The following is a 24074-nucleotide window of genomic DNA, read 5'->3' as shown; positions in this document are numbered from 1 at the left end:
CGGCCACTCACTCGGCCACCCACTCGGCCACTCACTCGGCCATGCACTCAACCACTCACTCGCCCATGTGAGTGGGGGCCAGACATCGCCGTAACGGAACACCTGGGCCCCCCATTCAGCCCACCCATCACACCTGGCTCTCCCTCTCACCCCCTCCCCTCCTCGCGCCTGAGCACACTGCCCCCTTTGTGGTTGAGCGAATGAGTTGGGTGAGTGATTGGGGTGGGGTGAGTGATTGGGTGAGTGAGTGATTGGGTGGGTGATTGGGTGGGTGATTGGGTGAGTGATTGGGTGAGTGATTGGGTGAGTGATTGGGTGAGTGATTGGGTGAGTGAGTGAGTGATTGGGTGGGTGAGTGATTGGGTGAGTGATTGGGTGGGTGACTGGGTGGGTGATTGGGTGAGTGATTGGGTGAGTGATTGGGTGGGTGAGTGCGTGCGTTAGTTGGTGAGCTAGTTGATGAGTGGGTGAGTGAGTGATTAGGCGGGTGAGTGAATGATTGGGCGGGCGGGCGAGCGATTGATTGATTGGGCGGGTGGGCGAGCGATTGATTGATTGGGCGGGTGAGTGATTGGGTGGGTGATTGGCGGGTGAGTGAGTGATTGGCGGGTGAGTGATTGGGTGGGTGGGTGAGTGATTGGCTGTTGAGTGATTGGGTGGGTGCGTTCGTGGGTGAGCGGGTGGGTGGGCGAGCGGGTGCGTTTGTGGCTGAACTGGTGAGTGGGTGAGCAGTCGGGTTGTCGATGGGATGAGTGATTTAGTGAATAATCCATTGAATGAGTGTGCAAATGGACGATTGATTGGGTGAATGAGTGTGGGTGAGTGAGCATTGCTCGGTAGATGACATAGTGGGTGGATGACATAGTGGGTGAATGATTGAGTAGGTGGGTGATTGAATGGGTGGGTGAGTGGGTTGGTTAGTGGTTGACTGAGTGGGTGAGCAATTCGGTTGAAGACCGGCTAGACGATTTAGTGAGGAATTGAGTTAAAGCGTAGATGAGTGAATGAGCATGTGAGTAAATTCGTGGGTGGGTGATTGAATGAGTGGGTGGATGAGTAGTGGGTGGGTGGGTTAGTGGTTTGGTGAGTGAATGAGTAGCTGAGTGGTTGGGTGAGTGATAGGAATTGTTAAATTCAGTTACATCGCCTTTATGTTGATGATAATTACCATCTTCTTGGTTCTTTCGGTAAAGTCACGTAGAAGGGAAGTAATAAAATAATACAAATAAAACATAATAAAATTATTCTCACGACGTTTCGGCCACAACGCAAGCAGCCGAAACGTCGTGAGAATAATTTTATTATGTTTTATTTTTATTATTTTATTACTATTATTTTATTACTTCCCTTCTACGTGACTTTACCGAAAGAACCAAGAAGATGAATCCCTGCAGTCACGAAAGCTTTAAATCGATAATTACCATGCCCGAGCACTTTCAAAAGTTACACGAATACAAGATTAAGGGTCATCGATTAGTAAGGTTAGAGTAAAACATATAAACACCGATCTAAAATTCACCTACAGGTAAATATACAATGATTTACACGTGAAGAATAACTAGTTGAGTGAGTGGGTGGGTTGTAAGACGAGCGTGTGTGTGAGTGAGTTTAATGAGTGGCTGAGTGGGTGAGTGAATGGGGGGCTGGGTGGGTGAGTGGGTGAATGAGTGGCTTGGGGGGGGGGTGAGTTGGTGAGTGAGTGAAGGAGTGGCTGGGTGGGTGAGTGGGTGAGTGAGTGAACGAGTGGCTGGGTGGGTGAATGGGTGGCTGGATGGTTGGTTGGGTGGGAGAATGAATGAATTAATAGATAGCTAGATGGGTGAATGGGTGAGTGAGTGAATGAGTGGCTGGGGGGGGGGGGAGAGTTGGTGAGTGAGTGAATGAGTGGCTGGGTGGGTGAGTGGGTGGCTGGATGGTTGGTTGGGTGGGAGAGTGAATGAATTAATAGATAGCTAGATGGGTGAATGGGTGAGTGAGTGAATGGGTGGGTGAGTGAATGAGTGGCGGGGGGGGGGGGGGTGAGTTGGTGAGTGAGTGAATGAGTGGCTGGGTGGGTGAGTGGGTGAGTGAGTGAACGAGTGGCTGGGTGGGTGAATGGGTGGCATGATGGTTGGGTGGGAGAGTGAATGAATGAATAGATAGCTAGATGGGTGAATGGGTGGATGAGTCGGTTAATAGATGGCGAGATGTGTAGGTGAGTGAGTGAATGAGTGAACGGGTGGGTGAGTGAGTTGAGTGGTTGGGTAAGTGATTGGGTGGGTGAGTAGTTGCGTGGGTAAATGAGTGGGTGGATGATAGAGTGGCTGGGTTTGGCGATGACTCCGGGCACGAGGTTGGATGGATAAATTGAGAGGGTTCGCAAGTGGATGGATGGGTGGGCGAGTGATTGAGTGGTTGACTGCGCGAGTGGGTTGTAGAATGAATGGGGATAAGCGGAGAGATGTTAATGGTGAAGGCTGTTGTCTGGTTCCCTCAGGATAGACCCAGACCACACGCGACCAATCTCGCGACCACACTGACAGAAAAACAACGTTCTCCGATCTAGCCTTCGGCAAGCTGTAGGGGCAAGTGCTGTTAGCAAGGCACCTACGAAGGCCGGCACGGCACACGAGGGGGTGGGTGGCCAGCACCACGCCCGGCCGCCTTTGTCTCCCCAGTGGCCACGTGTACACACCACACCAGGTACTAATTTGAGGCTGAGTCGACCTAGGGGAGCCTAGGATCGGGTCACTGGTGTTGGTGGTGGTGGCCGTGAGCGGGAATCTTAGCGCTAACCGCTGCACCACCGATCCCCACTCTCACACGCACAGACACACACATAGACACTCATATGCCACCACACGCCCGTACACATACATACACGCACAAACACGTATGGCGTGAAAAAAGTTCAACTTACAGACTCGCACGCATTCATAAACACACAACCACAATTACACGCGCACACAATTACACAAACACAATTACACACACCCCCACATTCAAACACCTACAACAACAACAACAACCGCCATTCGCCACTAAGTGGCGGTGACGTCACCACGACGCTTGTGCCAGGCCAAGTGCACCTTGAGGCCACGTGAAGTGTCGAACGCCCGCTGGCAGGAGGTCACGGGGCAGACCCAGCAGGTGCCACGGGTCGACTGAATGAGGTTACTGGCTAATGCACCACCTGTGCCCCCTCCTGTGCCAACCTGCTGTGCTTTAGCCACCCGGCGCTCCGCTCGTTGTTGTGAGCGTCGCTCCTCCGCCCTCCGTTGTTGTTGGAGGGCGACTGCCTCCAACTGCCCAGTAGCAGCGTCCTTCACGAGCCTCCTCCACAGAGGCCGATCTTGACACCGCTGGTACCGGTCACCGGCAAGGCCACTCAGCTCCACGTCCTCCTGTACCACATCACTCCATCTTTTCTCTAGCCGTGCCGCGCCCGTTTAGCCCCCTCGATCCGGCCGAACAAAAGCTGTTTAGGCATGCGGTGGCTGGGCATGCGGGCTACATGACCCAGCCAACGCAGCCTTGCCTGCCGGAGGAGCTCACCGATGGGACCTTGTCCAGGTCTTTCAAGGATTTGTGAGCTCTTCACACAATCCAGCCTGGTTAAACCCAGGATGGATCGTAGGCAGCCTAGCCTAAATGCTTCTAACCGGCGAAGATGTTCCATTAGGGGGGTCCACGTTTCGCAAGCGTAGAGAAGGGAGGGAATGACTGCGGCCAAGAAGACCTGAAGCTTAGCGCGGAGCGACAGACCAGGGAGCTTCCACACAGCGTTACGCAACCGATGAAAAGATATTGCCGCTCGACTGATTCGGAGTGACACCTCTGCTGTTAAACCGGAGCCGGTCATAAGCACACTGCCCAGGTATGGGAAACTCTCCACTCTCTCCACAACTGCCCCATCACCGATTGGGAGTTGTGGGGGTGGAGTGTCCGATGGTACAAAATACCCAGGCAGGTGCTTAGTTTTGGTGGGGCTGATGGTAAGGCCCCACAGAAACAAACATGTCCAGTGCCAACACCCGCCATTCGATACCATTCGTTGATGGTATCATAGGGCCTAACATTCACACGCACTTTCACACCGGATTACTGAAACCATCCACACACTCAAACACTTTTCTCTCCCCGTGGTCGCGTGGATTTTTCTCCGGATCCTCCGGTTTTTATTACACGCTTTTATTTAACTCACTCTGTCTGTTGCTGTTGTTGTCGTATCCTCAAATCTTGTAACTCAATTTTAACCCACTTCCCAATGTGCTATCGACTGCAAACTTGGTATACTTTTGTCATACTGATGACAATACTATATTCTATCATTAAAAAATATATTTTAAAATGATATTTTTACAAGCTTTCTATTAACTCACTCTGTCTGTTGTTGTATCCTCAAATCTTGTAACTCAATTTTAAACCACTTCCCAATGAGCTATTGACTGCAAACTTGGTATACTTTTGTCATACTGATGACAATACTATATTCTATCATTAAAAAATATATTTTAAAATGATATTTTTACAAGCTTTCTATTAACTCACTCTGTCTGTTGTTGTATCCTCAAATCTTGTAACTCAATTTTAACCCACTTCGCAATGAGCTATCGACTGCAAACTTGGTATACCTTTGTCATACTGATTACAATACTATATTCTATCATTAAAAAATATATTTTAAAATCATCTTTTTACAAGCTTTCTATTAACTCACTCTGTTGTTGTTGTATCCTCAAATCTTGTAACTCAATTTTAACCCACTTCGCAATGAGCTATCGACTGCAAACTTGGTATACTTTTGTCATACTGATGACAATACTATATTCTATCATTAAAAATGAAAAAAGAACTATTTTAAACCATCTTTTTATATGTTATGTTTCAGCTTGTGTATAAGCTTTCCTTAGAGCCTTGTCTCACATGGTGTTGGACCAGATGACGCCAAAAGGTATTGTGGTCTATGCAAACATGACTCCTTGTAAAAAAAGGTGTCAGTTTTGTTGCCAGATAAAAGGGTAAAAAAAAATTATCATATTTTTTCTTCTGGCAAATGAGGTTCCAATGGTGATACAGTATATAGTTGATACAGCGCGCTACTGTAACTTGCTCTGTTTTGCTAAATTATCACCATTCTGTAAGACTCCTGGGCAGGCTAGGCCATCTTCGACTTACGATATATTTTCGACTTACGATGATTGGGTCGTCATAACGCATCTCCTTCGTAAGTAGAGGACTGCCTGTAATTACGACCTTGCAGAGGTCGCAAACGGGTTTTGATTCCTTACCCGTACCCGTACCCGGCCGCACCAGGGTCGCAAACGGGTACCCGTACCCTACCCGTACCCGGCCGGGTAAGGGTAGGGTACGGGTATCGGGTACCCGATTGCGACCTCTGGGATGAAGCCATGTTGCAGGCGCGGGTGGGTTGATTCTAGGAACTTGAATTGTGAGAAGAGACAAGACGTTGGGAAATGAGTGACAAACAGTTACTCACCAATCTTAATTTTGGAGCTTTCGTGACTGCAGAAATTATTCTTTGGTTCTTTCGGTTAAGTCACGTTACGTCTAAAGATAAAATAATATTATTTAATTTATTATTTTATCTTTAGTCGTGACTTAACCGAAAGAACCAAAGAATAGTTACTCACCAGTGACTCACGGCCTACCCGTACCCGTACCTGGCCGCACCAGGGTCGCAAACGGCTACCCGTACCCGGCCGGGTACGGGTAGCCGGGTATCGGGTAGGGTACGGGTATCGGGTACCCGGTTGCGACCTCTGGGATGAAGCCATGTTGCAGGCGCGGGTGGGTTGATTCTAGGAACTTGAATTGTGAGAAGAGACAAGACGTTGGGAAATGAGTGACAAACGATTACTCACCAGTGACTCACGACCTACCCGTACCCGGCCGCACCAGGGTCGCAAACGGGTACGGGTAGCCGGGTGTTGGGTTGGGTACGGGTATCGGGTACCCGGTTGCATCCTCTGCGACCTTGCCCCTGGACATTTCCAGCGTGATAGGCAGGCGGTTTCTTAAAAACGAGCTTCGTTGCTCAGCTGTGGTCCTTAGCTGGTAAAAAATAAAAAAATAGTTTAGTTGATGAACACGCAACCACAAAGACAAAGATCCCCCGTGTAGCCTGAACAGAGTGTTGGGGCAAGTGCCGTTAGCGAGCGTCTACGAAGGCCGGCACGGCACACGAGGGGGTGGGTGGCCAGCACCACGCCCGGCCGCCTTTGTCTCCCCAGTGGCGATGTTTACACACCGCACCAGATACCGTACTCATTTTGAGGCTGAGTCGACCTAGGGGAGGCCCAGGACCGGTTCAGATAATCGTCACCGGTGCTGGTGGCTGTGAGCGGGAATCGAACTCGGGTCGCCGGGTTCGTAGCGCGGCGTAGCGCTAACCACTGCACCACCGCTCCCCACACACACAAAGATCCCCCGTATAGCCTTAACAGACTGTAGGGGCAAGTGCTGTTAGCGAGCACCTATGAAGGCCGGAACGGTACACGAACGAGGGGGTGGGTGGCCAGCACCACGCCCGACCGCCTTTGTCTCCCCAGTGGCGATGTTTACACATCTCACCAGGTACTCATTTAAGGCTGAGTCGACCTAGGAGAGGCCCAGGACCGGTTCAGATAATCGTCACTGGTGTTAGCCGTGAGCGGGAATCGAACCCGGGTCGCCGGGTTCCTAGCGCGGCGTAGCGCTAACCGCTATACGACCACTCCCCACACACACACTCCCACACACCCACTCACGCACATACACACATACACACAGGCACACACCCACTCACGCACACACCCACTCACGCATCCATCACGTACACCCACGCACACACCCACACATAGACACACACCCACACATACACACACCCACACACACCCACTCACGTACACACCCACTCACGCACACACCCACGCACACACTCACTCACGCACACACCCACTCACGCACACACCCACGCACACACTCACACACCCACCCACTCACACACCCACTCACACACCCACACACCCACTAACGCACCCACACACCCACTCACGCACACACCCACGCACACACACACCCACACACCCACCCACTCACGCACACACCCACTCACGCACATACCCACTCACGCACACACCCACGCACACACTCACACACCCACCCACTCACACACCCACACACCCACTCACGCACCCACACACCCACTCACGCACCCACACACCCACTCACGCACACACCCACGCACACACCCACGCACACGTACACATACACACACCTACTCACGCACACACCCACTCACGCATCCATCACGTACACACACACACACACGCGCGCACACATACACACACAAACACACCCACATACGTTACTCCCATTGTCACCTAACTTGAACCCGTGTATGTACGCGTATATTACCTGTGCATGCGGGTGTGTACAGGTGTGTGTGTGTGCGCGTGTGTGTAATTTTGTGTGTGTGTGTACATGGGGAGCGGTATTGTAGAGGTTAGCGCACTGCGCTATGAACCCGGCGACCCGAGTTCGATTCCCGCTCACGGCCAACACCGGTGACGATTATCTGAACCGGTCCCTGGGCCTCTCCTAGGTCGACTCGGCCTCAAATGAATATCTGATGCGATGCGTATTGGCACTGGGGAGACAAAGGCGGCCGGGCGTGGTGCTGGCCACCCACCCCCTCATGTGCCGTGCCGGCCTTCATAGGTGCTGCTACTCGCTGACAGCACTTGCCCCTACAGTCTGTTGAGGCTGTATGGGGGATCTTTGCCTTTGTTCTGATGCCCCCCCCCCGCTCCGGCCACGGAGGCCAGGCAACAAAACCGGTCCGTCCTGTCGTGTATAGGTCAGCTACCCCACACACACTGACACACGCAGACACACTGCTGACACACACAGACACTGACACGCGCAGACACACGCAGACACGCACGTGCTGACACACACAGACACTGACACACTGACACGTGCAGACACACGCAGACACACTGACACACGAAGACACACTGACACACACACGCAGACACACACAGACACACACAGACACACTGACACACGCAGACACACTGCTGACACACTGCTGACACACGTGCAGACACGCGCAGACACACTGACACACACAGACACACCCTGACACGTGCAGACACACTGACACGTGCAGACACACACTGCTGACACACACACACGCAGACACACACTGACACACAGACACACTGACACACACGCAGACACTGACACGTGCAGACACACTGACACGTGCAGACACACTGACACACACTGCTGACACGCACACACGCAGACACGCACAGACACACACTGACACACTGACACACACTGACACACAGACACACTGACACACACTGACACACTGACACACACTCACACACTGACACAGACAGACACACACTGACCTCGCCTCTTTGAGACTCAGTCGTGAAGCGATCACTACGGGGTGGCGTGTAAACGATGAACGCTATCACCACTTGGGGGGAGAGACAAAGGCGGCCGGGCGTGGTGACGACCGCACTCCCACCACTCCTCTCGTGTGTGCGCGCGCGCATTCGATTTCCCCGCTCACGACAACGATTTGAACCGGTCCGGAGCCCCCTCCCCTAGGTTGACTCGGCCTGAAATGAGTATCCGGTACGTTTATGTGTGACCCCCTCCCTCCCCTCGTGTGTCCGTGCCGGCCTTCGTAGGTTGCGGCTCGACAACAAACACTTGCCCCAAGTGCGCGTTCAGGCTATACGGGGCACCTTTGTCTTTTGTGTTGGCGGCGGGGGGGGGGGCGAGAGACAGGAGAAGCGGGAAAACAAACGCAGGTGTGGGGGGGAGGGTGGGGGAGGGAGAGTGGGGAGGGAGAGTGGGGGGGGAGGGTGGGGGAGGGAGAGTGGGGGAGGAGGGTGGGTGGGGGAGGGTGGGGAAAGGTTGGGGGAGAGTGGGGGGAGAGTGAGGGAGGGAGAGTGGGGGAGGAGGGAGGGTGTGGAGGGAGGGTGGGTAACGGTGGGGGGAGGGTGGGGGGAGGAGGTGAGGGGAGGGAGGGAGGGTGGGGAGGGAGGGAGGGTGGGGAAGGGTGGGGAAGGGTGGGGGGAAGGGTGGGGGGAGGAGGTGAGGGGAGGGAGGGAGGGAGGGAGGGAGGGAGGGAGGGGAGGGAGGGTGGGTAACGGTGGGGAAGGGTGGGGGGAGGAGGGGAGGGGAGGGAGGGAGGGAGGGTGGGGAAGGGGGGGAGGGTGGGGAAGGGTGGCAAGGGTGGGGGGGAAGGGTGGGGAGGGGGGGGTGGGGGAGGGGAGGGAAGGGTGGGGATGGAGGATGGAGTAGGGGAGGAGGAGGGGGGGAGGCCAGGGTGGGAAGGGTGGGGGGGGGAAGGGTGGGGAGGGGTGGAGGTGGAGTAGAGGAGGGTGGGGAGGGGAGGGAGGCGGGAGGGGAGGGGGCGGGAGGGAGGGAGGGAGGGCGGGAGGGGAGGGAGGGCGGGGAGGGAAGGGTGGGGCGGGGAGGGAAGGGTGGGGCGGGGAGGGTGGGGAGGGGAGGGGAGGGTGGGGAGGAGTAGGGGAGGGGGGGCCAGGGTGGGGGAGGGAGGGGAGGGGAGCGGTGGCACAGCGGTTAGCACTGCACGACAAACCCGGCGATCCGAGTTCGATTCCCGCTCGCGGCAACAATCGGTGACGAATCTCCGAAGCGGTCCTGGGCCTCGTCTACGTCGACTCGGCCTGAAAATGAATCCCTGGTGCCTGTGTGTAAACATCGACACTGGGGAGACAAAGGCGGCCGGGCGTGGTGGTGGTGTTGCCCCCCCTCCCCCTCTCTCGTTAGCCCACGGCACTTGCCCCATCAGTCTGCCGAGGCTACATACAGGAGGATCTTTGTCTTTGCGTGGGTCGATGGGAGGGGGCGGAAGGGAGGGAGGGAAGGAAGGAGGGGGAGGGGGTTGGTGACGTCACTCAGGGCACCGCCACAGACAACGGTGACGCAACCGCAGGGGGCAACCGCAGGGGGCAACCGTAGCCCCACGCGGAGTTGTAGTGTAGTGGGTATAGTGTTAGTTGTATAGTCTATAGTAGTGTAGTGTATAGTGTAGTGTATCATAGTGTTAGTAGTGTAGTGTGTATAGTGTAGTGGGTATAGTGTTAGTTGTATAGTCTATAGTGTAGTGGGTATAGTGCAATGTCGTGTGTATAGTGTAGTGCAGTGTAGTCTATAGTGTAGTGCAGTGTAGTCTATAGTGTAGTGCAGTGTAGTGCAGTGTAGTCTATAGTAGTGTAGTGTGTATAGTGTAGTGTAGTCTATAGTAGTGTAGTGTGTATAGTGTAGTGTAGTCTATAGTAGTGTAGTGTGTATAGTGTAGTGTAGTCTATAGTAGTGTAGTGTGTATAGTGTAGTGTAGTCTATAGTAGTGTAGTGTGTATAGTGTAGTGTAGTCTATAGTAGTGTAGTGTGTATAGTGTAGTGTACGTCTATAGTAGTGTAGTGTGTATAGTGTAGTGTAGTCTATAGTAGTGTAGTGTGTATAGTGTAGTGTAGTCTATAGTAGTGTAGTGTGTATAGTGTAGTGTAGTCTATAGTAGTGTAGTGTGTATAGTGTAGTGTAGTCTATAGTAGTGTAGTGTGTATAGTGTAGTGCAGTGTAGTATTAGTAGTGTAGTGTGTATAGTGTAGTCTATAGTGTAGTGCAGTGCAGTGTAGTCTATAGTGTAGTGCAGTGTAGTCTATAGTAGTGTAGTGTGTATAGTGCAGTGTAGTCTATAGTAGTGTAGTGTGTATAGTGTAGTGTAGTCTATAGTGTAATGTTAGTAGTGTAGTGTGTATAGTGTAGTGTATAGTGTAATGTAGTCTATAGTGTAGTGCAGTGTAGTGTGTATAGTGTAGTGGGTATAAATTTTTTTTAAATAAAAGTAAAATAAAAATAAAATAAAAATCACGACAGGCTGTGACGGTTCCACCTGAAGACGGAGGCTTGTGTTGCCTCCGAAACGTCGTGATTTTTTTATTTTATTTTTATTTTATTAATTACAATGTTTTTACCTACGTGACTTTACAGAAAAAACCTAAGAATATGAAACTGAAAGTTGTATATTTAAGCGATCTAATCTCCCCCCCCCAAAAAACTTCTTGTGTATATTCTTTTGGTTCTTTCGGTAAAGTCACGTAGATAGAAATAATTAAAATGAAGTGAATAAAAAATAATAAAAAATAAAATTATATTTGGATTCATCTTCTTGGTTCTTTCGGTAAAGTCACGTAGAATGGAAATAATAAAATAATGAAAACAAAACATAATAAAATGACAATATATTAAAATAATTAAAAAGTATGTAATTATAAAAACTTATTTTATTATTTCCATTCTACGTGACTTTACCGAAAGAACCAAGAAGATGAATCCCTGCAGTCACGAAAGCTTTAAATCGAAATTTAAACATAGGATTCAAGTGAAGTGAAACCTCTTCTTGGTTCTTTCGGTAAAGTCACGTAGAAGGGAAATAATACAACTAAAACATAATAAAATAATTATCAGCCCTTGGTGAAAGAACCAAGAAGATGAATCCCTGCAGTCACGAAAGAAGCTTTAAATCGAAATTTAATATTTTGATGTTTATAAAATTCCGACTTTCTACACATGGGGTCGCTGCCCCCCCCCCCAACTGACCCCGCCTCCCTGCCCCCCCTCCCACAGCCTCCACCCCCCTCGGCCGCACCCCCACGGGTGCGGGTTCCCTGGGGTTTGTCGCGTTCGGTGAGGGGGTCCCTTACCCCCCCTTACCACCACCACCCCTACCCCGTGTGTCTCCGCGTGTACCCCCGTGTGTGTGTGGCGTCTCTCCCCCACCCACCCACCCCCCCACTACATCGTTCGTGTCAAGTGAATGACCCCCCCCTCCCCTACTCGCGTTGTAATTCTCTACCTGGTTTACCTTCAAACCCGCTGCGTGATCTGTGTGTGTGTAGTGGTGGTGGTGTCTGTGTGTGTCTGTGTGTGTAGTGGTGGTGGTGTTGGTGGTGTCTGTGTGTGTGTCTGTCTGTGTCTGTGACCGCCTCGCATATCGTTCCGGCCTCGGCTCGTTAGTTCGTTTTTCTTTGCCCGCTGCCGGGCCCGGGTAAGAAAGGATGGCGTTGCCATCGGCATCATTAACAGCATCATCAGCAGCATCAGCAGCAGCACCATCATCATCATCAGTGACATCAACACCGCTAACACAGCGGCAGTGGCAGTCTTAGCTCGACAATCAAAACACAGGCGGCGGCGGCGGCAGCGACGCGCGAGATAATGCGACCACCATGAACGGCGTCGTCTTTATTTGATCTCGTAGCCATCAACGCCTCCGCAACATCATCATCATCATCGACGACATCCACTTAACATCAACAACATCATCATCAGCAACTTAAGAACATCATCAACATCGTTCAACATCAACCAGCCCGAGGCCTGGCCTGGCGTGGCGGGGTGGTGAAAGCCTGGCCCTTGCCTAGCGGCCAGGCCTTGTTAAATTCCAGCCCAACCCCAACCCCTTTGTAATTTATAATCGCTGCTCGTTCGCCTGGCATCTGTGTTTATTTTAATCGAAAGAACTCGTCGGTGCCTTTCGTGTAAACGAAGAAAGCAAAAAAATCCTTTAATCACTTCCCTTCAACCCTCCGTTGTTATTTCCTAATTCTCGCTTCGAGGGCGAAACGGGTGCGGTCTAGCGGGGGGCCCCGATCGGGCGCGAAGCCTGCGGCCTTGCCTAGCGCGGTCCGCCGCCTCCGACGACGACGACGCCGCCGCCGCGGCTGCCCTCAAACTTCACGGGCTTTTTAGAAAAAAAAATTACGTTTCAAATACCATTTGTTATTTGTTACTATCGTTGATAATGTCGACGACGATTGAATAGAAACGACAGAGCTATTTGCGGTAAGGTGTTGGTGTTCGTTGCGTTGACCCGAAGCTCAGAGCCGCCGTGGCAAATTTTTCTTTGCGGTTTAAAAGAAGTAAATTGTAACGTTTAGCTCGGCACTGCTAGAAAAGCTTCATTTGTAACGAAACAACGCGATGCCGATGACGAATATGTATTGATTAGACTTACGCCGACAAACTATAATTGGTTGCATGATGCGTGCGTGCTTTAAGCTGTGCGTGAAAAGCGTTGTCGTCTTTATTATTTCGTTAATATCCGTCTGGTGAAAGTCTCCGGATTTTAAAATGTAACCGGCGTTCTATCTTCGTGGTAGCTTCGAGGGTCAACATTGAGACGCTAGTGTGTTTATAATTTCCGAGTAATAACACAATTGGAGTTGTTGGTAATGCTGCGAGAGTGATGTGATTGTGTAGCAGCTTTCGATTTCACTATTGGCTGCGGTATTAGCGTGCGATCGTGTAATTGTGTAGCTGTAGTGTGTGTTGTGATTGTATCGTACAGTAAGTAGCAACGTGTTGTGTACAGTGTTGTTCGTGTGTGTGTGTATAAGCTTGTATACTATACGGTACTTCTCTATACGATGTGCGTACACGTTGCAACACGCGTGTAATGCACAAACATATACACGGAGACTAATAAACACACGGTCGAATACGTAAACATGCACAAACATACACACGGCTATATAAACACGGAGATGCATAAACACACAGGCACATCTATACACACTTCAGACTATTCAACTTGTATACGTGCATACAAATGTCATGTAGTCTACACACTTGCCAACGCAGTCGGTAGTGCTTTTTTACATGAACGAGCCTCTATCACACGTCTATATAAGTACAGTATTGTGCTAACACGTGACCTGACCATGCAACTAAACCTGTGCGTTTCGATTTAAAGCTTTCGTGACTGCAGGGATTCATCTTCTTGGTTCTTTCGGTAAAGTCACGTAGAAGGGAAGTAATACAATATGCAAATTATTTTGTCAAGACGCTCTTCGCCCCTCCATCCGAGCATAAATAGTCGCTCCAAGCCTGGGGAGTGCCATTCAAACTCTGTCTACTTGACAGACCTGTTCTCCACCTGAAGACGGCTGCTTGCGTTGTGGCCGAAACGTCGTGAGAATTATTTTATTATGTTTTATTTTTATTATGTTATTACTTCCCTTCTACGTGACTTTACCGAAAGAACCAAGAAGATAAACCTGTGCGTGTTTGCGTGATACTGTAGTAGCTTCCCAACGCTGTATCTGTGACAGAAGTTTAACCCGGCGTTCATCCCGTTTCCTCAACCCCCATGGCTCCCTGCACCACTTGGTGTCGACCTCCATCTCTCATCACCTCCCCCTCGCCTTCTCTCATCTCCACATACCTCACTTGCGTCTCCCCCTTATCTCGGCCGAAGCTCCCCCGTGCCTCCCTTTCCTCCCTCCAATAACCTCCCCGTGTTTCTTCTCAACTCAAATTCCCTCATCCCCTAACTTTCACCCGTTCCTCCCCCACTCGCCTCTCTGTCTCTCCCCTAACTATCACTCACCTCCCCCGACATCTTTCTCCCTGTACATCTCCTGACCTACTCTCACCTGTTCTTACCTCTCTGTGTCTTTCACTCGCATCAACTCGCAATGTCTCCACTCATCTGCGTTCATCTAACCAACCCTCAGCCCACCTGCCCTCTTGTTCATCTGCCTGTTCATTCACTTTTCCTCACCTCCCTCTTCATCTCCCTTTAATGTTTCCGTTTACCTCCTCGCACCTCACATCATCTCCCTGTGTCTCATCAAACCTTGTCTCCCCTCCCTGTATCGTTCTTACCTCCCATCACCTCTCCTTACCTCCCATAACCGCTCATCACCTCCCATTACCTCTTCTCACCTCCCGTAACGACCTCTCACCCCCCCTGTGCCTTGCCTCGCCTTCCTACATGCCCCCTGACCTCTGAACTTTCTTTACCTGCCTTGAACTCTCTGTACTCTTAGTTCTTTCGGTAAAGTCACGTAGGCGTTGATGCAGCAAATCTGGCTGTGACGGTCCCACCTGATGACGGAGACTTGTGTTGCCTCCGAAACGTCGTGATTTTTATTTTATTTTTATTAATTTAAATTTCTTAGGTTTTTTTTGGTAAAGTCACGTAGGTAAAACATTAAAATTAATAAAAGTAAAATAAAATAAAAATCACGACGTTTCGGAGGCAACACAAGCTTCCGTCTTCAAGTGGAACCGTCACAGCCATGACGGCTGTATCAAGTAATTTAATGTTTTACCTACGTGACTTTACCGAAAAAACCTAAGAATATGAATCCTTGCAGTCACGAAAGCTTCAAATCTAGAATTAATTTAAATTTCATTTTTTACCTACATGGTGACTTTACCGAAAGAACCAAGAGTATGAATCCTTGCAGTCACGAAAGCTTCAAATCTAGAATTAATTTTAATTTCATTTTTTACCTACATGGTGACTTTACCGAAAGAACTAAGAGTATGAATCCTTGCAGTCACGAAAGCTTCAAATCTAGAATTTACCTCCCTGTCTCACACTTAACCTCGCCTCACCTTGTGTCTCTCACCACCACCACCACGTACACCCCCCCCCCCCCGGCCTCCCCTCCGCTCACCTGCCCTGGCGTCACTGTTGCAGGCCGGTGCCGGGATGTGGATTGAAAACCCGGAGCACCAGGTGCGCTTCCTGGCGGAGGCAAACCGCATGCGGCGCACGGGCGCGCTGTGCGACGTGGTGATAGCAGTGGGCTCCCGCCGCTTCTACGCACACAAGCTCGTGCTCGCCTGCGTCAGCAAGACACTGGAGGCGCTGTTCAAGCAGCCGAGCCTGCGCTACACGCTGGACTTCCTCACCCCGCTCACCTTCGAGCAGGTGAGCGTGGGAAGAGTGCGTGTTGTGTGAGTTAGGTGTGTGTGCGGGGTGTGAGTGGGGTGTGAGTGGGGCGAGTGAAGGCGCTGTTCAAGCAGCCAAGCCTGCCTTACACACACGACTTCCTCACCCCGCTCACCTTTGAGCAGGTGAGCCTCGGAGTGGGACGAGTGCGTGTTGTGTGAGTGAGGTAGGTGTGTGTGTGGTGAGGGGTGTGAGTGGGGTGTGTGAGTGGGGTGTGCGAGTGGGGCTAGTGATGGCGCTGTTCAAGCAGCCGAGCCTGCGCTACACTCTCGACTTCCTCACCCCGCTCACCTTCGAGCAGGTGAGCGTGGGAAGAGTGCGTGTATGCGTGTTGTGTGTGTGTGGGGTGTGAGTGTTGTGCGAGTGGGGTGTGTGTGTGGGGTGTGTGTCTGAGGTGTGTGTGTGTGTGAGTGGGGTGTGAGTGGGGCAAGTGAAGGCGCTGTTCAAGCAGCCGAGCATGCACTATACTCTCGACTTCCTCACCCCACTCACCTTCGAGCAGGTGAGCGTCGGCGTGGGAAGAGTGCGTGTGTGCGTGTTGTGTGTGTGGGGAGTGAGTATTGTGCGAGTGAGGTGCGTGTGTGTTGTGTGAGTGAGTGGTGTGTGTGGGGTGAGCCTGTGGGCCTAGTGATGGCGCTGTCCAAGCAGCCGAGCATGCGCTATACTCTCGACTTCCTCACCCCGCTCACCTTCGAGCAGGTGAGCCTCGGTGTGGGAAGAGTGCGTGCGTGCATTGTGTGTGCATGGGGTGTGAGTGGGGTGTGGGTGTAGGTTGTGTATGCTGGGTGAGTGTGTGGGGCGAGTGAAGGTGCTGTTCACGGTTACCCAGGTAAGCCTCACTGGGTTTTAAGACTCGGTCTGTATGAGTCTGTGGCTCTTGAATAATAACGTGTCTCTCTCCACGTGTCTCCTCTCCATTCCCCGTGTCGTTGTGTGTCCCGATCTCCCTTTGTCTCTCTCCATTTCTCCCCCCCCCCAACCCACGTGTCTCCTCTTGTATGTCCCCCACGTGTCTCCGCGTTTCTCTCCCTGTGGCTCTCCCCTCGTCTCTCCCCTTCATGCCTCTTTCCCGACGTGTTACCCCGTCTCCCCGTATCTCTATCCCCGGCCACGTCACTCTCCCTCTGTCTCCTCCCCCCCCCCACGTGTCTCTCCCCCGGATGCGGGCATCGTCGTCGTCATCCCAGATCATGGAGTACGCGTACTCGGGCTCGGTGGAGGTGCAGGCGGACCAGGTCCCGCGCCTGCTGCACGCCTCGCAGCTCCTGCAGATCGACTGCCTGGTGGAGCTGTGCCTCGGCCTGCACCACGCCGCCGTGCAGGGCCTCTCCCCCGAGGCCCGCCTCGTCATCGAGAGGGGCCCCTCCACGGTGGGCCCCGCCGACGAGGAGGACGAGGAGGACGACCAAGGCTGCAACAACCCCAACAACAACGGCACCACCACCATCGTGGCCACGGCGGGCGGCGTCGGCCGCGGCCAACAACGGCGGGGTGGACGTCGACATGGAGGAGGACGACGGAAGCTCCCGGCTGCACAGCAACGACATCGTCGCCGCCGCCGATGACGACGAGGACGACGAGGTGGACGCGCAGCGGCGGCAGCAGCGTGGTGAGTGGTGGCGCACGAGGAGGAGGCGGTGACCACCACCACGACGTTACAACCACACCAGCACCACCAGCACCACCACCACCACCACCAGCAGCAGCACCACCAGCAGCTACACCACCACCACCAGCAGCACCAGCAGCAGCAGCAGTCGTGGCCGAGTTCGACGACGAGGAGGAGGAGGACGACGTCGCCGGCGCCGCGGGTCGCGCCGGCGTGGCGGGCGCGTCGGCGGCGGCGGCGCGTCTCTGCGAGGAGGAGGAGGAGGAGGACGACGAGGAGACGGTGCGGCGAGGAGTGGATAGTCCGCTACGGACGACACGCAGCGCGTCATCCTCGCCGAGCAGTGCGTGCGCCGGCTGCTGTCGGCAACGGACGACGTCGAAGACGAGGAAGACGACGCCGCCGGTGCGGCTGGCGGACGGAGAGCAACGACGTCGCCGGTGACGACCGCGGCGGACGTTGGCGTCGGCGTCGATGACGACGGCGGCACCGTGGAGGAGACGAAGACCCGTCCGCCGCTGGTGGCGGTGGTCGCGGCCAGGAAGAAGTACAGCGAGTCGGAGGTTGATGCTCGCCGAGCAGTGCCTCAAGCTGCACCAGGCGGCGGCGGCGGCCGAGACGGCGCTGCTGGTGGGGGCGGGCGAGGGGGACGGGCAAGGCGCCGGCGAGCCGGAGGTGCGGGTCATGTACATCGGCACCGACGTCGCCCGCCGCCACGAACGCGGCGGCTGCGGCGGCGGGCACCAGCGGGTACCAGCTCGCCGGGCGCGCCTACGCCGCGACCCGGCAGGAGCCCCGTGGACGAACCGGAGAAACAGCCGGTGCTGGCGGCGACGACCAGGCCGGCGCCGCCCCCTCCTCCGCCGCCGGTGCCGGCACCGCTGGCCGCACCAGCAGCAGCAGCAGCTGTCTCAGCAGCAGCAGCAACAGCAGCAGCATCAGTTGCTGCAGTACAAACGATCGAGAAGGTTGGTGCCGAACGGCGGCGCGAGCGTGCAGCCCGAGGCGGTGGCCGTGACGGTGCTGACGACGCACGAGCACACGCACCTCGTCGATGCCGGCGGCGCGAAGGATTGGCCGGAGAAGCGGCCCCGGCTGGACGAGCGCTACGCGGCGCCGTCGGGAGAGTACGACAAGAACGCCGGTTCTGCCGGCAGCGGCGGTTGGCACTTTGGAGGAGCGAAGGCCGCCGGCGCGGCCGGGGCGACCGCGACCTCCGCCGGACCTCACCTGGTGGCGCCGTCGGAGGTGAAGTTCGAGGCGGCGTGCGGGCAGTACTACCAGTCGGTGCTGGAGAAGGCCGCGATGGTGCAGCAGCAGCAGCAGGCAGCAGCCGGCGCTGGGGGCGACGTACTCGGCGAGCAAGGAGCATCGGAGCGGACGGGCGCTACACGTTCATTAACCACGGGGGCCTCCTCAAGACGGCGTCGCCCGCAGAGGTGAGCGCTGCCTGCGGTGGAAGGGGTCGTGTTTTGATGGGGTGTGCTGAGGGGCGGTGGTGGCGCGGGGGGGGGGGGGATGGTGAGGGTGTAGTGGTGGGGAGGTAGCAGATTGTGTGGGTAGTGCTAAGTGATGGTGAGGGTAGTAGAAGTGGGGGGTAGGGAGAGGGATGGTGAGGGTAGTGGAAGGGGGGTGGTGTGGGTAGTGGTGTGTGGATGGTGAGGAAAGTAGTAGGGGGTGGTGAGTGGGATGGTTTGGTTAGAGGTAGGGGGTGGTGAGTGGGATTGTGTGGGTAGTGGTATGGGGTGGTGAGGGTAGTAGTAGGGGGTGGTGAGGGTAGTGGTAGGGGGTGGTGAGGGTAGTGGTTGGGGGTGGTGAGGGTAGTAGTAGGGGGTGGTGAGGGTAGTGGTAGGGGGTGGTGAGGGGTAGTGGTAGGGGGTGGTGAGGGTAGTGGTAGGGGGTGGTGAGGGTAGTGGTTGGGGGTGGTGAGGGTAGTAGTAGGGGGTGGTGAGGGTAGTGGTATAGGGTGGTGAGGGTAGTAGTAGAAGTGGGGTATGGTTACAGTGATAGTGTGGTTAGTGCTAGGGTTAGTGCTAGGGTATGGTGTGAATAGTGGTGGAGTTGTGGTGTGGGTAGTAGTAGGGGTTGGTGAGTGGGATAGTGTGGGTAGAGGTAGGGGGTGGTGAGGGTAGTGGAACGTGGTGGTGTGGGTAGTGCTGGCCAATGGTGAGGGTAGTAGTAGGGGGTGGTGAGTGGGATCGTGTGGATAGTGGTATGGGGTGGTGAGGGTAGTGGTAGAGGGTGGTGAGCGTAGTGGAACGTGGTGGTGTGCATAGTGCTGGCCAGTGGTTAGGGTATTAGAAGTGGGGGGGGGGGGGGGGGGTGGTAAGAGGGATAGTGTGGTTAGTGCTAGGGTATGGTGTGAATAGTGGTGGAGTGTGGTGAGGGTAGTGGAAGGGAGGGTGGTGGTAAGGGTTACAGTCAATCCCACCACAGACATTATGAACCTCCCAATGCACTCGTCATCCATCAGTACCACCATCACCCTGTCTCCCGTCCCTCTGTAGTAGGTTCAAAGAGACTTTTACGACGTAGTCGGAGGCACACTTATTTATTAAACGTTCCACTCTATACAGGCCAAGGTATACAACACTCGAAGGGGTATCGGCTCCCTTCACCCGTCTAACAGGGAGATCCCACGATCTTTATCCCGGCTAGCCTACTCCCAGGTCCTCCACTACAGAGCTAGGGGAGGCTAGCTGATCCAGCTCTGGCCAAGTGGGATCACGGCACCCTGAGTCCCCAGACCGGCACCTTCACCCGTCTAACAGGTAGATCACACAATCTCTATCCCGGCTAGCCTACTCCCAGGTCCTCCACTACAGAGCTAGGGGAGGCTAGCTGATCCAGCTCTGGCCAAGCTGGGATCACGGCACCCTGAGTCACCAGACCGGCTCTTACAAGAGCATCGACTCTGGGCTCTCGGGGCCACGCCACTGGCTTGCCCTGGTCGGTCCTGAGAAGGACAGCGATCCAGGGGAGTCCCAGGGCCTATCTAACCGGTCTTCACTCTTCACTGGTTAAAGCTGAACACTGAACCCCGAGCCCACCGGCTCACCGCCTTATTAAATCCTTTATATTAAGTTCGCTTGCGTGCTTGCTTGCGTGCTTGCGTGCTTGCGTGCTTGCTTGCTTGCTTACGACCGTGCAAATCTTTCGGTCGTTTTTTAACCCACTTCCCGTGATCCAATCGAGCTGACATTTTGCACACAGACTCGTTTGAGCGAGACAATTAATGTTCGTGAAATTTTTTTTCCTAAATTTTACACTGTTTAGGGAAAACAAATTAAATATTTAATTACCAATTGCTTAATACTGGCAGACAATCATCTGACCCATAGGTGGCAGCCATCTCAAGCCAGAGGACAAGAGGACTCTAGCCGCCACGCATATAAAGGATTTATAGTGAAAAACTTTGTTTTTACGGGTTATACTTGTATAGCAACTCCCCCACCGAGGGGTGGGGCCGTGGGGGATGACAGCGCCGTTTCAGCCCCCCAGGCTGAACGGTGCGGACGTGGATGTAAGCATCCTTCCGCGTGCGGGCATGACCACCCCCGGTGTGTTTGTTCGCCTTCCCGTAACACCTCTACACCTCATCTTCTTGGTTCTTTCGGTAAAGTCACGTAGAAGGGAAGTAATAAAATAATAAAAATAAAACATAATAAAATAATTCTCACGACGTTTCGGCCACAAGCAGGTCTGTCGAGGCGACAGCGTCTGAATTTCAGACGCTGTCGCCTCGACAGACCTGTTTTTCACCTGAGGACGGCTGCTTGCGTTGTGGCCGAAACGTCGTGAGAATTATTTTATTATGTTTTATTATTTTATTACTTCCCTTCTACGTGATGACTTTACCGAAAGAACCAAGAAGATGAATCCCTGCAGTCACGAAAGAAGCTTTAAATCGAAATTTAACCACCTCTACCCCTCTACCCCTCCCCGCCCGCCAGGCGGCTGAGCTGGAAGCGCGGGCGCTGCTAGCGGCCCGCGTGGACCCCCACCGGGACCCCCCCACGGCCCCTCCCCCTCCCCCCGGGGCTCCCAGCGCCGCCTCGGTGCTGAGCGCCACCTCATGCTTCTCGTCGGCGTCGTCTTCGTCATCGTCGTCGAAGCCGTCCGGGGCGCCGCCCCACGTCACCGCCTCCACCATCAAGAGCACGGGCAGCTCGACGCCGCTGCCCGACTTCTCCACGCTGGTGTCGCGCCGCATCGCGTCCAAGATCGTCAGCGCCAGCACCCACCACCAGCATCACCAGCACCAGCAGCAGCAGCAGCAACAGCAACAACAGCAGCAGCAACATCACCAGCATCAGCAGCACCAGCAGCATCAGCAGCAGCTCGAGCAAGCGCAGCAGCAACAGCAGCAGCAGCAGCAGCACCTCCATCACGGTGGCGGCGCCAACCTGCTTGCGTCGAGGGCTCACGAGTACCTGCTGGTGCACACGGAGGCACAGACGCAGCAGCAGTACGGCGCCATCAAGCAGGAGAGTAACGGCGCCAAGCCCTGCCAGATGTTGGACTCTCGGCCGGACGTCACGCTGGTTTCGTCGGGGCAGTCGGCCGCTGCCGGCGCCGCCGCCGCCGCCGCTGCTGCTGCTGCCTCGGCTGCCGCTGCGGCGGCGGCGGCCGGTTCGGCCGGGGACTACTTTCCGGCAGGGCGGGACGCGGCGGTTGTGAGGGCAGCGGAGTACGGGGGACTACTTTTGCCGAAGGTGGAGGGGTGCTCTGGTGCGACGGTGGTGGCGCCGCCGTGCTCGCAGCGGATGAATACGACGGATGCAGGCAGGTGGCGGGGTCGCGGGGTCACGCGGGGGCTGGTGGTGGGGGTGGGGGTGACAGGATCAGAGTCGGATCATAATCTATTAATTTATATTGGAGGAATCCGATGTCCAGTAACGGCACGGGGTCAGGACGGTGACGACTCGCGATCAACTAGAATCCTTTCTTGCGGCTGCTTTGTCCACATCTGAGCGAGCGCTTGAGCAGCTAGGATGCTGCCTGTGGGCGTGGCCACGGCGTCTAGCCACGCCCCCTGCAGCGTGGCCACGCCCCCTTTCCAGTCAGCTCCACCCCCCACGTCAGGATTGCATCGGCCAATCGCGGCGAGCGAGACGCGTCGCACGAGGCGATGAAACGCCGAGCGGAGGGACGAGCTCGGCCTCCGGTGCAACTGCTCGCAACCGGTTGCAGTTGTGTTGCGTGACATCGATGATTAGATGCGTGTGCGTTGTGAGAATTGGTTACTTGCGATTGAATGGGCGGCAGCGCAGTCGTAACGATCGTGCCTCCTGCCAAAGGGAGACCTGGCTCGACTCCCGATGCGGGCGTCTTCTGCGTGTAGTTTCATTCATCTCATTCTCCTCGTGTTTGTCTACGCAAGTTACCGTGTCTCCTTCACGCCCCGTGTCCCCCCCCCCCCATGTCTCCCCTCACGCCCCGTGTTTACCCTACCACATCCCCCGTGTCTCCCCCCCCGTGTCTCCCCCCCGTGTCTCCCCTCACATCCCCCGTGTCTCCCCCCCCGTGTCTCCCCCCCCGTGTCTCCCCTCACGTCCCCCGTGCTCCCCCCCCGTGTCTCCCCTCCCGTGTCTCCCCTCACGTCCCCCGTGTCTCCCCACCCGTGCTCTCCCCTCCCGTTCTCCCCTCACTCCCCCGTGTCTTCCCTCACGCCCCCGTGTCTCCTCTCCACGTGTCTCCCTCTCCCCTCTCGCCCCGTGTCTCCCCCCCGTGTCTCCCCTCTCGCCCCGTGTCTCTCCCACGTGTCTCCCCTCACGCCCCAGTGTCCCCCCTCACGTTCCCGTGTCTCCTCCGTGTCTCCCCTCACATCCCCGTGTCTCCCCCCCGTGTCTCCCCTCACATCCCCCGTGTCTCCCCCCCGTGTCTTCCCCCCGTGTCTCCCCTCATGCCCCCGTGTCTCCCCCCCGTGTCTCCCCTCACATCCCCCGTGTCTCCCCTCCGTGTCTCCCCTCATGCCCCCGTGTCTCCCCCCCGTGTCTCCCCTCGCATCCCCCGTGTCTCTCCCCCCCGTGTCTCCCCTCACGTCCCTTGTGTCTCCCCTCCCGTGTCTCCCCTCACGCCCCGTGTCTCCCCTCACGCCCCCCGTGTCTCCCCTCACGCCCCGTGTCTCCCCTCACGCCCCCGTGTCTCCCCTCACGCCCCGTGTCTCCCCTCACGCCCCGTGTCTCCCCTCACGCCCCCGTGTCTCCCCTCACGCCCCGTGTCTCCCCTCACCCCTGTCTCCCCTCACGCTCCCCGTGTCTCCCCTCACGCCCCCGTGTCTCCCCTCACGCCCCGTGTCTCCCCCTCACGCCCCGTGTCTCCCTCCCGTGTCTCCCCTCACGCGTGTGTCTCCCTCCCGTGTCTCCCCTCACGCCCCCCGCGTGTCCCCCCCGTGTCTCCCTCACGTGTCTCCCCTCACGTGTGTGTGTCCACCCACCCACCCAACAGGCCTAGACTTGGGCGTGGAGGCCTCGGATGCGTCCCTGGACGGCGCGTCGCTGGACGTGGCCAACCACGAGACGTTCTGCGGCTCGCACGGCGGCTCCCCGGCCAGCTCGGGCGGCGGGCTTGACGGCCTGGACACCACGGGGGCGGGGGTCCCCACCGGGGGGGTCTCCTTCCGCTCCACAACCAGGTGCTCCCCCCCTCCACGGGGGTACACGGGCACCGGGACGAGG

General features: G+C 55.2%; 1 protein-coding gene and 1 pseudogene across 1 annotated transcript; both read left to right on the top strand.

Moving 5' to 3' along the window:
- The first annotated feature begins 11706 nt into the window (after positions 1-11706).
- LOC133358585 (zinc finger and BTB domain-containing protein 16-like) lies at positions 11707-17350 on the top strand. Its single transcript, XM_061576952.1, has 3 exons — positions 11707-11725; positions 15531-15764; positions 16973-17350. The coding sequence occupies exons 2-3, from the start codon at positions 15543-15545 to the stop codon at positions 17348-17350; spliced, it is 600 nt and encodes a 199-aa protein (XP_061432936.1). The 5' UTR covers positions 11707-11725; positions 15531-15542.
- Positions 17351-17961: 611 nt separating this feature from the next.
- The window catches only part of LOC133358584 (ecdysone-induced protein 74EF-like), an 11076-nt pseudogene continuing 4963 nt past the window's right edge, over positions 17962-24074 (top strand).

This window comes from Lethenteron reissneri, chromosome 62 (genome assembly GCF_015708825.2).
Source record: "Lethenteron reissneri isolate LAM-NWPU_2019-01 chromosome 62, ASM1570882v1, whole genome shotgun sequence".
NCBI classification, from domain to species: Eukaryota; Metazoa; Chordata; class Hyperoartia; order Petromyzontiformes; family Petromyzontidae; genus Lethenteron; species Lethenteron reissneri.
Note: the sequence above shows the minus strand (reverse complement) of the source record. Positions and strands in the feature narration are given on the sequence as shown.